Raw genomic sequence first — 16,588 nt, 5'->3', positions numbered from 1 at the left:
CAGAATACAGCACCCTGACAAAACGTGCCCTGCAACAACCCAGTCCCATCGCTGGGGAGCACACACACAGATGGAGGTGTGGGGGAAATCAGTTAAAAAAATTCAAAGTTCACAGAGAAGTCAATCGCTGGCAAGGAAAGTATATATTTCAAACAAAAAAATGAGTTCTAGAGCCAACCACTGAATGCACTGAATGCAGATGTCTGGGAAGTCTTGGATGTGACAAGCAGAAGACAAGCAGCACTGTCAAAGAAACCGAGTCAGGAAAGCTTGAGAGAAGACAGGACAAGGAGAATGTATGATTCAGCTATGCATTTGCATCTTCTCTTCTCTCCTCTCAGAAAGGTCATTCAGAAGAGAGGCAATTAGATTACACAGGCTGACTAATGAAAAATTATCCTAACTCACTCCATGGCACAACTAGTTGGACATTCTGTTTATTGACAATTAAGTTATTACAAGACCCAAAATAAACACTTTGTGTCATTTATATCCTTGATCCCCATCAACTTCAATGAGGTTTATCTTGGAAACACAAATACAGAAAAGCTAGCAGCATTTTTTCAAAAAGTAACAAAAAATAAAGGAGGAGTGAAGGGCAAAAGGGAGGATATCAGACTAACAAAAGACAACAACAAAAAAATACAGGATGGAGGAGAGTTACTGAATGACTGACTTTACATGACCTCGTAATGATACCTGTGGTGCTAACATGTCTTACATTACCAGACATGCCAATGAGCTTCCACAGTTTGACACTTTCATATAGAGGACAGGTGTAACACATACAAGAAGTCGGGGAGGTAAAACTGAAAGAAAGAGTGAAAAAAATAGTTCAGTGGAATTTTGGTACACAACTTGGAATTTTAGTTCAGACACTTATTGATTTGTTTTTTTGTTTTCTGTTTTTTTTTTTTTTTCAGGTAGATGTAAACTCTGATATCTCTAACCTCACTGACTCAGAGCATTTTACTCCATACAAATTTACAGAACAGCACAACAAATTTACTCCAACCATCAGCCAGCCAAAAAGCAAGAATGAAAGGGCACCTAGAATAGAAAGTAATAGAAAGAGAAAACGGGGGAAGAGTAATAGTCTAGATAAATTTCTTTGGGTCTTACGAAAGCCCCATAACAGACTTGGTATAAAACCATTAACCTGTTTTTGTTTTGTTTTAGTGTATTTCTGAGAGAGTGGGCTTCTAAGGGGAAGGTGCGGGTGGTGCCTGCAAAGTAACTCAGCAAATATAGGAGCTGTGGGAAACACGAGGAAGTATGTTGCAGATTTACAGTATTTCCATCACTTTCCATTCAAAACTTGTTAACTCACAAAAAGTTATTCCCTATGCAATCCTGCCTTCCCCACTGCAAAAAGCAATTGCTTGCTGGAGTGATTTCTTGCGCTCGGAGCTTGTGCATTAACCAAGCCAGCTAATAGCTCTGAATGGTATAATCCACAAGGTCTAAAGAAACTTGTGAGAAGATAAATGAAAACTCTCCATAGCAGTAGAAGGGAACAGATTTCCATCTTTGGTGAAAAACATAAATCCACTCTGAGCTTCAGTGCAGCAAATAGCTTTACAGTTTTACACCAATTAGAGACCAGAATTATGAAAAGCAACTGTAGAGAAAGCGTTACAGCAGATCCATAAATTCCTGCAGTACACCGAGCAATATGAAGTTGAGTGCCTTCAATCTACAATGAAAGTATGGGAATACAATGCAACATCAATCTGTAAAACGGTGGCTACTTCTCTGAAATCATTAGCTGACTCATTAGGGCAGACAAAGTGGTGGCAAGAATCACTGCAATCAGTAACATTCACAGCCAGCTAAATGATTTTGCTCACAGAGAAAGAAGGGAGGGAAGAGAGGAAGGGGAAAAAAAAAAATCTAAGTAAAGCAATTTCCAAAGAAAAAAAAACACATTAAATTATGTCATTTTGTAAGAGGTTTCAAGTCATTGTATTCAATGGCTATCTCGTGTAGTATGAACTCTTGTCAGAAAGTAACATGGAAAAATTAAACTTCTTCCTTGTCCTGATATTTACACTGTTATATATCTCAAGCTGGCCTGAGAGGGACAATATCTTACTTCATCGGTAGTCAGTAAGACAATATTCTCAAAATAATAATACATTTGATAAATAAAATGTGAAAGAATCAAGCCCCAAATAATACCCATTGGTATTTTTAACTCTCAATAGTATTTAACATAATTATGGTTAACACAAGTTTTTATATTTTGTTGATTAGTGTAATATTAAGTACCTATCTACCAGTACTCTCCTAAGCAATGCAACTAACAACTGTGAAGTGATTTTCCTTACATATTTTTCCCTGAGTTTTCTTTTTTTCTTTTTTTTCTTCTTCAAGAGAGGCTTCTTTTTAAGACAAGGTGTTGGTGATTTTTTGTTTTGCCCATAATTAGATATTTTTCTAAATATTTTTGCTACAAATAATGAATGAGACTCTCAACAGTAGAAACAACTTCATGATAATTATACAGCATAAAAGTTGAAGTACTAATTGTGCTGGAAATGTGAAGTGTTTCACAAAGTTCAATAATAATATTCCACAACAATGTGTAGACACTGTGCACTTTGCCTTTGATGAAATCATAATGTTTTTCAATCACAAATAACCTGTCCCTCTGACATTATATTATCTCCAAATGTAATTTTCATGTTTCACTGGTGTTTGCTGTAGTAATATTACATCACCATGCCTGCTTTAAAATAAAAACTAATCTGTTTCTAATCTAGCTACAAATAAGATGATAAGAGAGGGGAAGAAAAAAAAGACTCCTTGAAATGGCATTATAACAATCCATGATTGAAAAAAAGCAGTATTACAAGAATTACATTGATTCAATACCCTCCAGCAAAATCTTGTGTAATAGTATTGATGCAAAATAGTGCAGTGGAATTTATTCTAATAATTCTGGGCATGAATAATGTTTGAATGTAATAGAAGCCAGAATTATAAATTATCATTTTATTTTACGACTGGACATGTCCTGTGTTTTTAATCAGAAATATCATACTTGAATATTTCTCTTACAACTGTTCTAGTTGTAGATTTGCTCTAGTTGTAGATTTATTCATATTAAATTTCTGAACAATAATAAGTAGATTTACTGAGAAAAAAAAAAAGGATTATTCAGGCTAATATTAGTACATCTTAGACATTTATACAGTTAATTATTTCATAACACAGAGTGACATGTCTTCAGGCTTTCTACATGCAAAGTGGTGACACTGAGTAGCTTTGATGAAGAAGAATCAAAAAGACTAGTGCTGAAGAACTGACACTTTAAAAAATAAGATATTTAAAAACATTATCTGTTGACTTAACTGAATGAGCACTTCTTTATTTGACAAAGCTTATGACCATGTTATTTGACAAGTCTATGGTGTGCATAAAATGGAACTATTCTCTGTTTAAAATGACAGGCACATTACTACTTAGTTGCAAGACATTACATAGTTAAGCATCCGTTCTGTCATTACAATTTTAATAATTAAAATCATTCCACAATAAATAAAGAGTACTATACATGACCATCCAGACTACAACAATACATTTTCAATTCTGGGCACACAAAGGGAATAAAAACTTGGAACCTACTGTCTTACAATCCAGTCAAAATTTTTTAACATGTTAAATAGCATGCCATTGTACCCAAAACAGGATCTTCCTTGAAAATAAGAGGAACACTGTTCCTATTGCCCCGTGTAGCTCTCTGACAACCTGCATATTATCACAAAGCGATTAAAATGATTAGTGGGGATTATTTCCTCTTCTGCCTTAGCTATACTTCTTTTTTGCTTTGAGACTATGATATTTATAGTAGCTTTACCTCGTCAAATGTTCTTGTCTTACTGTATTTGTCTTTATAAAGCTTCATATGAATAAATGAAACAAGAAAAATGCACAGGATCCTGGATTTTATGAAATGCAGTTGAGTGGAATTCATATAGGATTATTACAAACTATTTCAAAAGAATATTATTGAGATCAAAAAAGTCTTGAGATTTGAGAAATCCTGAGACCTGCAGTCTGAGAAATCCTGGAATGTGGTTGATTGCATTTTAACCGTAGTTCAGTTTTCCTCAGCGTATGCATAGAGATATTTTTTCTCCAAAGAAATACTGATTCATTCAATTCCTGTAACATATGTAGGTATCTTTCACTAGGCAGGAAATATGCTGTGCCACAGAACTAACAGATGCGGACAGCATTGAAAAAATCTTGTGTTGCAGACTAACGTGAGATCAATCTATCTTTTCTCTGCAAGTTGAGCTTCTCCAATATGTACCTGTTCCAGCTCCATCTCTTCCCTACTTCCCCATACTAAGTTATAGCCTTGGTCTCTCCCCTCAGATTTCGAATATAACTTCAGGTTCCACCCATGCCATATCCAGAATAAAAGTGAGATAGAGTTTACTCAGTTTATTTGAGCCAAGTGAATACCCATTTCTTGTTGCCAAGTTAGAGCATTAGCCTGATGATTTTTATTTTATTTTTACTCCATCAAACTTTCACACAGCTCTCTCCCTAAAGATTCTTTTTTGTGCCTCTTTTCCCCTCAGCTTTATAAACCAACCCAGGCTCTTTTCCACAACGATTGCTGATAATCAAATATACCATCTTCTTTCCCCTTTTCTGGGAACTCTCATTCCTGATCTGTTTGTCCAGACTCCTATTCTCACTCCTGCTGCATTTTCCCATGTCCCATTTTCCTCTTTGACCCCATCTCTTTCCTTTTCTAGCTTCCTGTCTTCCCAGATTCTTCTGGGAAGATTTCTGATTTCTTTTTCTTTTAAGAGTAAATTTGAGATTATGCTACCTGCTCCATAATCTATAATTTACCCAAGCATTTTGATTTAATAACTGAATTAAAACACTTGAAAATGGTTGGCTCTGTACTGTCCTTGAATTTAAAATAAGAAAGTATAGTCAAAATGTTTTGAATCTGTACCTATTTATGCATCTCTCATTTCATTAGCAATCCAGGTTTCACTGGTTCAGAAAACACACCAAGTAAAGGAAGCACAGATACGTTTACCTGTGTTGGATGTACAACTTGCTATTACAAAGAGTTTAAACTTTGCTAAACATGTACAAAAATTACATGCTCACTTTGTAAAAGTGAGCTGTCATATGCTATACATGAAACATTTCAACTGCTAAGAACACTGGGGAGAAGCACACTTTGGAGGAAAATGCATAATCATTTTTAATTTTTCCAGAGGGTAAAAGAAGTTTGTTATTTTAATTCTTAATTTTTAAAAACAGAGCAGGTGCAAAAAGAACATATCCCCCAAACCACATATGCAATTGCCACTTTTCCTCAGAGAGACAGAAGAATTGTAACATAAATGTATGTACATCTGTTTACAATGACTCAGTATTTAATTGTAGCATAATTATGTGAACAACTGATCACATTGGAAATTAATATTATAAAATTTGGATCTCTATGTTTACTTTAGCTTTAATAGTCATTATTGCAAACATCTAAAGCAAACTCTGCAGCTGCAGCATGTTTAATTCATTGAGATGTTCTCAAGGCTCTCTCACTGGTATAACTTCATAATTTTAGAGCAGCATCTGCCAAAATATGACTATAACATCCAATTTTTAAGGAATCCTAAAAATGTCTCTTTAACTGTGCATGTAAACTTCTGCAGGAACCTTCTTTAAGTGAAAGATACTGTGGAGTAAACACTCAAATGACACAAGAAAACTGATTTTGAGACTATGACTGTTGAATAAGTCTTAAACACATGTGAATATTATGTCTATGTAATTAAATTAAAGTTATAAAATCATAGCCAGCTCTTCTTCCCAGTTGTGTATAGGATAGTCACAGAAAAGAATCAATGCTCAGAAAACCAAACTGTCTTTGTATTAGGATAAGTGTTTATAAAAATGTGGGAAGCACAGAGAACAGTCCAGCCGTCTGCAATCAGTCTGGCTTCCTCAAAGCTGTTTCCATCCTCTACTGTCGCAACTTCTACATGGTGATAGTTTTCCTTGTAACCATTATTATTGGGCTGCAGTCTCACCTTCATTTGGCTCTACAGATATGCGCAAAGAAAGCCAGAGCAAGCCCTGCTTGAAGATTTAATTAAGGATTTCCCTAAATAGGAACACTTTCTGCAGGCAAATGATTAAAGACTGGAATACCAATGATAACTATTGCATACACGTGATCTTCACAGTCTGGAAGTAAGAAATCCCAGGATAAATTTCCCCTTTTGTGTTTGTACCAGTTTCCTAAGGAAAATTGAACATTCTCTTTAAAAATTTTGGGAGCATAGAGTTCTACCGTTTTCATTGTAGCTGCACAGCACTTGATGTTTTGCAAAGCCGGGTCCCATTATGAATGGTGTCTTGTGAATTCACCATTCAGAGCAGTTATATAAACCTCCTGTCTAGTTATTCAAAAATTAAGTAACATTTAGCGTCATTCAAATACACAAAATGGTTTTCAAATGCTAGATTGTCATCAGTCATATCCAGTCTCCTGCATAGTGTCATACTTTCTCTAATATTTCTTTAACAATAGAAAACATTAAGGCAGGTATTTCCTGTCTTAAATTTTCATAGGACATAAAACTAATAACTGCTTTCTGCCCCAATGACTCTTCAAAATAACACTGAGCTTGTGACTCTCTTCTTACAAAAGTCAAGCAACCTACAAGTTAGTGCAATAACTTTCATATGCTAATAATTTAATCAATCTATTATACCCTAGGAACCTTAAGGAACCTCTTTCTTATTAAAAAAAAAAAAAAAAAAAAAAGGTCATGTTCCACACGACATCCCTAGAAATCTCTGACCATGAAGCAGTTATAGAGAAAAGTACCCGCAACAGCTTCTTAGCCTGCCTCTGATTCAGACCAATTTCCCCATGCTCACTCACATACTCGAAAGTTACTGCTTTGGGAAAATACATCATTCAGAACTTCTTGCATGAACCAGTTGAAACTAGTTCCCGTTTTACTCAGATTCTTCTCTTACGAAATGGGAAATGACTACAACTCAGATGCTGAGTGCAAAAGACTTCTGCCAGGCTCTTTGGCTCTTATTAACTATTGAACAGGAAATGACATCAAGAACAACTCATATACCTTGAAAGAAAGGAAAAAGCAATAAAGAATCCCACCACAGCTGAAACTGTGTAAACAGTGGAAAAGTTCTAGACATCTTTCTTTACTGTAGCAACAAGCAATAGTTCCCATTAAAATGCAAAAACAATGCAAAAACAACCCCAAAGTACCTTATTTTCTGATAATGGCTTCTTAATTATTTGGTAATAGTATTAGTTTTCAGTTAATTTAGATAAAGGAACTTAGTTAGGAAGTAATAGTAAAAGAAAGGTTGAGCAATTTTACATTTCCTAAAACTTAAGTTTATCCACAATAAAAGTGGTTGGGCTGGGCTTTGCATAGCACAGTATATCTTTCAGAAGTATATTCTGCACTTCAGAAGTTTGGGGCATCCTCACACCTATTTCTGTAGAGAAACAAGATATATGGTTTCAGCTGACTAAGAAATGGAATATGTTCCACAAAAATGGTGTAATCATCAAAACATTCCTCTGGAATAAATAAAAATAAATTAACATTAAAAAAATAATAATACAGTAGAATATAACTTCCCAGGCACTTTTAAAAAGGTAAGTCTATTTGATTACCTGCCAGTTTGCCCATCTTCTCAACAACCTACCTGACAGGGTACTGGGAGCCTGAGTTCAAAAAAGAGTCATTTTAATTACATCAGAGCCGGGGTCCAAGAACCTCGAGCAACCAGCCAAGCTGAGTGCCTCAGAGCTTGTGGCCCCAAAATCTGTCTGATCTATGGAGGTTTGGACTATTTTCAAAGCTGAGATTCTCTTTGCAGAAAGCGTCAACATTTTGATTTACCCTCTGATTAAGAGAAAAAGCAAATTCTGAATGATCAAAATCCTTCATTAAACATTTGCTCTTTCTCATAGTTAGAGGGAAAGAGCAAAATACCGATTGATCAAACTCTTTCGTTAAACTGAACCAGTTTTTACCACAGTGGTTAACTACTTATCCTTACTGTACTTCTGCATCTGAGCCAAAATACCAGCAATAGGTACAAAATTTCACACATACTTTTCAGATTGGCTTGGCTGTGCATTTATGGCATTTCCAAGTTCAGGCCTTGGACAGTGTGCAGCCCTGGAAATTCAAACTGATAAAACACCACATCATTTTCAGCCTACTCATGCAACCTTTCCTTCAAATGCTAAAGGTTATCTGTGCTGTCTTCCCTCAAAAGGAACAGAAGTTTGTGGGACAACTGTCTTCACAGTCATCAACGTAGACACATCAAATACCAATGACAGGCATAGTATCGAAACAACTGTGTGTGTCAAGTTTTTTGGAAGCTGGAGGACCTTTTCTAACCAGTGACTACACATAGAAAAGCAAAGGGAGCAGAAAGACCAGCAAATAGCTGTAGATTTATTGCAGTCTAGCTGTATATAACAAAGATTGGGCATCTGAATTTGATCTTCAAATGGATGAGCCACGAGGAATAACAGGATCAAAACATTTTACTATTTATGAACTGCAAGCTGCAACTTCAGATAACATCCAAGGGCGTAGAGACAGGGAAGAAAAGAATCCAACGTATTTATGTTGCTATGGAATTTTAAGAGTAACAATAACAAAAAGGGTTTTCAGCAACACCACAGCTATCAGCAAGTGTCAGAATAACACAAGTTAAAAAAAAAAAAAACAAACAACAAACAACTTTCATTGATGATGAATATATTTTTTTTTAATTTTAATTTCAGTTTACTGCTTACAGTATGGAATCTTAGCTATATGTAAAAGTGGTTGATTTTGAATTCAGCAGGAAGACAACTTACATCTTCTAGAGCTACAGCAGCTTTCTAGGTAACTCACAAAGAATGTCACGTTTTTCTAATATAGGGGCAAGGAAAACATCTCAAACAAATCTTTTACACATCTGCTAATTTGTAGACACCATTTTTACCACCATTCCCTGGATTTAGCAATGGTATTAATAGTAAATACAGGAAATTTGATGGCACTGGAATCTACAAAAGTGGATGATATGGAGTGAAATTAAGGAGAAATGGAGACTTGGATGAGATTAATCATAGAGAAGAGGTGTGCAGGTAATGACCAGATTACAAGACAGTATATATTTGGTGGAACAAACTTCAAAGTTAAAGATGATGCTAAGTTTAAAAGCAGAGTGGTAGTATTTCATACTGCAGAGAATAAAGAAGTTTTTCCTTAATGAATATTCTTTTTGAAGAAAAGCACAGACTCCAAGACAAGAGCAATTTAATGGGAGAACAGTTATTCCAATACCACATTAAGTCTTGACCACATTGAAGAGTTAAAAAATCCCATATCTTAAAGCCTAGCTTCAGACACTCTCCTCAGCGCCCCTCTGCATGACAAAAATACTGTAGCTAACATCACCTGAGGTTGGTAAAGAAGCAACCAATAAAGTTTGCCATTCCTGAATCCTATTCCAGGTTGCTGAAACTATAAAAGTGGAGAAGCATTCATACTTCAATGACAGCTACTCCTTCGAGAACAGAAAGCCTGTGACCTGCCAGCTACTTTAAAAATCACTGTAAAAATAAGTAAACATTGTATGTGACAGTAAGTCATACATTTATTACACTATCATGAAAGCAGATGATATTCAGCTTAAGTGTTTAGAAATAAAACAGATCTTCCTTAGTTTGATCCACTAGGATCTCTCTCCATTTTACCCAACTAAAATGTTGTCAGGATGCTGTCAGAACTTGCTAATGACTGCCATACTACATCACAATTTTTTTATTCATTGCAAAGAAATGTCTTTCAAATCTCAGTATGTAGCAAACTGTAAAACATATACGCATATAAAAACTACGGTTCAGACAGTGATCTGATGATCACATTACATAAATATATAAATAAGAGTTTAAGCACTGGTTTCTGTTGCTCCAGATTAGATCCAGATGCAATGCATGTTCTAACCAAAAATTCTTTGTGCTGGGTTAAGGGGTTAATGACCCTGGGCCCAAGACTTAGGGGTATAAAGACAACAAGTGATGCCATGGTTTTCAGCTTTAAAAAAAATGATTTTTTTTTTTTTTTTTAAGGAAAAGCCTTTAGCTTCAACTTCTATTCAGCTGAATTGACTTCAATCTGACTTACGGTTTACTCAGAAAAATAAATTTCCGTTTATGATCAAAATGGCTTAGTAGCAAAAGGACATCTCCTTTACCTACAGAGCAAATGACTCATTCATAAATCAGGAAAGTTTTACATTGAGAATTTTATTGGACTTTTTCATAAATGCATCATGCCATTTATAATCAGTGCAACAGCAATAATAATATCATAAGATGCTTGGAATATACAAGTTCTCTTTCTTACTGATTGCTGATCAATGAATTCCTTCATTCCCTGAGTGTGGGAATCATCATAAGGTTTAATATCCAGCTGGTGTAAATCACAGCAACTTCATGCTTTGTTGGTATATACAAATGCTGATTTGCATAACTTTAGGATACAATTCTACAGAGGCACAGATCTGAACATCCATTCACCTTGTTATGAAAATGAGGGCTGTCAGATAACTGGTCATAAATTTTCAATTTTTTGCATCTCAGTTTTCCTACCAAAAGAAAATCCATGAAATGTCTTTTCATTTTGGAAGTGGGGAAAAATAAATAAATAAATAAATAAAAATAAAAAGCATTAGTTTGATAGTTGCACAGTATGTTCAAAAACCTACAAATATATGAAAGTTATTCACACTGCTGGGAAGACTAAATAAATAAATAAAATCAAGGCTGAGGAATAATTTCATCATGTAACTTTGTAATAAGTCCCTGGAGGAAATATCCATTCCTTTTGTTCCCCTCTTGGAAGCTATGTAATTGATTCCTAACTGCTGTGTTAATGTTCTCTATTCCTGTCAGAATCCCTCTGGAAACACATTAAAGCAAGCAGGGTTCTCTCCTGGTGCTACCCTGTGAGCACTGGAATATGGGATTCTCCAAAGTGCATCATAGTTCAGGCAGTAGGCCACAGTGCAAGCTCCAGTGCCAAAGGGCTAATAACTATTAATATAGAAGAGTAAAATATATCAATTTATTTTTCAGAATGTAGAGCAAACAAGGAAAATGTTGCCTTTTATAATGAAAGACTATCTTATTGGTACTGTTGCATTCTGTATTTTAGCGTTGTGAAAGCTTTCCTTTAAGAAAGTAAGACTTATTACCACAAAGAAAAGTATACGTTCATGTACCTTATGAAATGCATATGTTCATGTACCAATCTAAATTTAAGAGAAGGTACAGATAAAACATGTTTCCAAGTGCCTAACTAAATGTTTTTGAAACAAAAGCACTTGAATTACTGAAAGGAAGATTTTCTAGTTTTCATAACTAATTTTAAAAAAATTTATCACAATTTTATCACAATTCCCTGAAGTGGGAATCAAGTCACTAATTATTTGTCATCACTGATTCTAAGATCACCTTTGACTTGCTGACTTGATTACCCTAAAAATAAATCAACTTTGGCAGCCATACATCCCAGACATATAATTACAGCAAACTTCTCCTCTTCTATGGGTCATCACCTCAAGTTTCACAGCTATAAACACTGTTGCTGTATTATTCAGACTGCTGACTTTATAACACACTGGGTGGCAGTGTGGAAGTCGTTTTGTTCAAAATGTCCTCTATGAGCATCTCTTCATGCAAAATTGCAAAGTTAAAAATGCGGGGGGGAAAAAGTAATCTATGAATATAAAACATTTGATATTAATAGTAGAATACTTAGGCAGGGAGGGAGTTTCTCTCTTCCTGTTTATTGTTTCATATTTCATAATGTGTATCTGCCTTAGGCATGGTTTTCTTTCTTTGTGGAAAAATTAGGTTATTTCTGAGAGTGCAGCAGAGAAAAGAACAATGTTCTGCTGTGTCAAGACATTCTGCTGTGTCAGGACTTCTTGTTGGAAAAATTGTAGTATGTCTGTTCCTAGCAGTAGGAAATAAGATTTGGATGTAAATTGTGTCTGGGATTAAATGGGAAAAGGGAGGCTTAGGTATTGTTTTGCTTGGGAAAAATAAAAAACCTCCAAAGTAAACAGAGCCCACACAGAAAGGAACATTTGATTCATTCATATCATTCAGTTGATATATGGATATCCTAGATTAAGGACTTTGTGGTCAAGACAGTTGAAATTTGCCTTGTAGGCCTGGATTTTTTTTTTTCCTTTGTCCTTGACAGATAATTCTTATAAGGAAAACATTCTAAATCTAGCATCTCAGTTCTACCACTAATTCTGCTCATTTTTGGGCAGTGCAGTGAAGAAATATAACTTGAGAGTCAGACATGCAGAAATGGTTGCGACTCAGTTACAGCTGACAGCTTTTGGAAACACGTCATGGATGTACTCAGTTCTATGTATTTTGTGAAGTTCTGAGGCGGATATCCAATAGGATGAAACTGAGGCCAGATGCTGCATGCAGGGAGCCCTTCCAATCATTGGGTTTTTAGGGCCTTAAATCTCTCTCTGCCTCAGAATTCACTTGGGAATACAAAAGCACCTTTCTTCCCAGAGGGCATTGTGAATATAAACTCATCATTTTTCTGTGAAACATCCTTATTAGCCCACTGAAATTCACATGGAACTCACATTTTCTTTCCCCGAGGGATTTGAATGGTAAGTCAGATATAAGTCAGATATAAAGCCTAAACACAATAAGGAAAAAAGAATACTGATTGATGCTGCTCATGAATGAATAGAATGACATTTTGCATCACTGAATGTATCAGTGTTCTGGGTAAAGCAGCATGTAATAATACATATTTGTATCCCATGTAAGCAATTTTTGCTACACACAAAAAAAAAAAACCTGACGTTTCTTAACTGCTTTGTATTTCACTAGTGCAGTTATCTGTTACACAGCATGATATATTTAATACATATTAAACTGCAGATAAGAACATTTGATATATTATATTTAGTTTCTTTTATATTTAAATGCTTTCAAAATATAAAGACAAGCAGACAGTGACATCATCCCTGAGTTCACGAAGAAAGTTCTGCCTTGAACATGTAATTGTATATTTATCTATTATGTGATTTAATATTTTCTTCTGAAGCATCTAGTATTGACAATTGTTGGAGACAGGATATTTGACTAAATGGATCATTAGTCTGATCATTTCCCTAGGTTTCTATGTGAACTGAGGATTCTCTAGCATCTGTGCCTGACAAGTGCAGATGGAGACATCTGAAATGGGGTGAGGGCTTAGATCACTGCTGCATCTCACAAACAATGAGAAAATACTGTATTTACGTAGAGATGTTAAAAGCAGCCTCCATTCTATAAGGAATACACAGGATAGATTAATGTAAAAATTGGCATGGTACTTTTGTCTTCCCCTATAATGACATCAATAAGTATCTTCAATGTTGATTTTGCTTCTTATTAAAATGTTCTGTTACAAATACAGACATTAAGCCAGATAAATACAGAGGTCAGAATATTTGCAGCCAAAAGCATTTAGACTAGAATTACTACCATTTAACCAAGACTAACAAGCCTAGCGAAACAACTCCACACAAACTTCTGAATGCAGAGCTTTAAAAGCACAATGATCGCTGATCCCCATTTAGTATCATATCCACAGAAACTTCCTCAGAGCTGGTACCAGTTAATATTGCTTTTTTCCTTCAAAATGTCAGTACAATGCCCATTGAAATTGTGACTGTGACACAGAAATGACCTTCCATTCTGAAACAGGTCAATAAAATACCTTTTTCAAATGCTTGCAGATGAGTTGTTCTCCATTTTGTGAATGTTGCACAATTCCTTCCAAACACCAGTGTCCAACATATGTTAATTCTTAAATTTCAGAAATTACCTCAGCCATGGCAAAGATTTCCAGACATACTTGTTGAGATTGAATCAGGTTGTAGCAGGGAAACTAAATCTTGTGAAGATGGGACTGTTTTACAGATAGGGACTCAAGCTAAAATATTTTAGATACCTTAACATCAAAAATAAACTGAAAATACATACTGAGAAATAAAAATGTGGTAACTTAATTCTGAGAACAAACAGTACCTTTCTTTTGTCATATAAGGCATGGTTATCCAACATCATCTTCCTTTCATGAGTAGCATATCTTCGCAAATCACGTCCAAATTGCTGTAAGAGACACAACAGATAAGAGCAATTCTGTCCAACCAAAATTGTTATCCTTTATACTAGAGTCCCAACAGCAAACCAAATAATAAACGAATATATGAAAATTATCTCTACCAAAAGACTATAGTCTGAACAGATGGATCATCTGAAAGAACAACATTTTGACAGTCAATGGTCCATCATTTCAGTTGGCTAGTCTGAGAAAAGTTGGGTACTATAAGAGAAACCAAGGCTATGTACAGTTTACTGTGGACTCCCACAGGCTCTAGGTGAATTATCTCAATAGGTAGCAGGAATTGAGTGAAGTAGAGAAAGATAAGAGTCCTTTCCTACAAAGGGCCTCACAAAGTACATTTTTAGAACAGACAACCACCTGCAGAGAAGAGAAAAGAGCTTTTAAGTAGCCAAACACTTTCTGGATAAGATGAACCCCCAAATTCTACAGGAGTTGATCCAAAATCCAAGTAAATACATTTTATTATCTCAAAACTGAAAAATGGCTGAAGTAACTCATCAGCTCAGCAGGAGAATACATCAGCTGCAGCATTTTGGCTGGTCTAAAACACCCTGCTTCCAATTAACCTAGGTAGAACAGAGTGGCAATGCACCTGTACTTCTAGCACATCAAAAAGCTAATTCAGAGAAGGCTTAGGAGCTCTTCGTTATACCGCATAATCATTCCCTAACAAAATGGACATCAGAGGGCAAGCATGTAGAACAGATCACAAACTAATTCTATGTGGAGACAGATTAATCATTTGAGTTTTGAGTTTGCAATTATATTGAATTTATTTTGAAAATATTGTGCTATTTTATATTATACCCACTAAAAAAGCAATTACACACTAAAATGTCTATTATGGAAAGTAGCTATCATTTGAAGCTTTCCTTCCATATTAGAATACCACCTGAAACATTTTATTTCAGTTCAAAGCTAATGAGTAAATTTTAATGTTTTATCATTTTTAATAATTTTTAAATGCTCAAAATAGAAACAAAAGTTTCCTTAATCCAAAATGAAAAATATCAAACTGTTTTCAATTTTCTATGAAAAAAAATAAGTTCCAAATAAGAGCATTTCTTCCTCGAATGTTAAATGTCCTGTAAAATCTTTATAATTCTGTGACACTTTCCAAATCATCTCTTTACTCAGTAACTGCTGAAGTCACTTGTTAACACCAGTGTCATATAAAAAGACAATGCAAAAGACTGAAAATATAGCTGTTCATTCCATGAATCTAAACACTAAGCTTCAAGGAAAACAAATGTTAACTGTTTTAGAGAGAAATCCATAGATGTCAGTGAAGAGTTCATCAGCTTCAATCTAAGATCGCTGGTTATGAAAAGTGATGTGTGGAGAGAAGGAATATTTTATAAAATTCCATGAATTCTGAATAGTCCTGCCAGTGTAACAATAGGTTAGCGATGCTTAGAGAAAAAAAAAAAAAAAGACTGTTGTGGGTTACTTACCCTGGAGCCTGTCCAGCCTAACAAAGCATATGCATATTGCTCAAAGGGGGTTATGACCAGATCCACACGGATTGCCTTCCAGTCTTTGACTTCTGCCATATCAATTTTTTTTGACGTATTGTAACTGCTGTTGTCTACTCTTGGCTTGTATAATTTTAAAATTGCAAAACATTTTTGAAAATGATCCATGGCATCAACTTCTCTGCTTGGTATCTGTTCCTTTACAAATGTTGATTCAATGATATCACAATACAGAAGTAACCCCTAAAGAGAAGACATTGCTCACATTGAATTGCTGGATTGGCTTTACTGAAATTCCAGACTTTCTAGACAGTTATCTTAAAATATCTTGTAAAATGCAGTTTCAGTAAACACAGAACTGTGAATGGCAAAATCTGGTCTAAGAAGAGACATAAAACAGCCATATGTAACTTTTGGAAAAACACCGGCCAATTCTTAGAGAGAAATCTTCAGTGGTAGCTGTCTGATAATGGCAATATCCTACCCTGTACTAAGGAAACAATATTTGCAATTCTTCCTCTCTATCATTTCCCCCTAAGACTTTATGGTTGATGTCAACAGAAATTTTGGAGTAGAAACTGATGCTTTCTCACAAGGCAGACATCTAGAAAAACACATTAGTCCAGAGAACAGTCTTGCTGACAGCTTCCAAAGAGAGCATTTGCACTGTCTGTTATGTGAGATTTCCTTGTGACAAGGTCTGGAGTCACCAGAGCGTTGGAATGGCCCTGCTCATGCCTTTTGTTTGAAGGGACCGCACCAAAAAAAATGCTGAACCTCAGTAGCCAAATTTTATTAAAATATAAATGTGATTTTCTTTTAAAATATTTTTTTCCTTGCAGTTCAGAG

At 35.2% G+C, this 16,588-nt stretch overlaps 1 protein-coding gene across 3 annotated transcripts in view; it reads right to left on the bottom strand.

Moving 5' to 3' along the window:
* Positions 1-16,588, bottom strand: part of DNTT (DNA nucleotidylexotransferase) — a 114,689-nt gene that overhangs the window by 33,388 nt on the left and 64,713 nt on the right. For 2 of the 3 annotated variants that reach the window (XM_080596516.1, XM_080596518.1), the window contains 2 exons: positions 15,719-15,982; positions 14,165-14,248 (listed from right to left, as the gene is read on the bottom strand). In XM_080596516.1, the coding sequence (XP_080452642.1) occupies positions 14,165-14,248; positions 15,719-15,982 (348 nt within the window). Of the gene's footprint in view, positions 1-6,385; positions 14,249-15,718; positions 15,983-16,588 lie in introns of those variants that run through there. The other variant, XM_080596517.1, reaches the window with a different exon arrangement.

The sequence above is a fragment of the Anser brachyrhynchus genome (genome assembly GCF_964034855.1).
Source record: "Anser brachyrhynchus genome assembly, chromosome: 6".
NCBI classification, from domain to species: Eukaryota; Metazoa; Chordata; class Aves; order Anseriformes; family Anatidae; genus Anser; species Anser brachyrhynchus.
The sequence above is the reverse complement of the archived record's forward strand: the minus strand, read 5'-3'. Positions and strand labels throughout refer to the sequence as shown.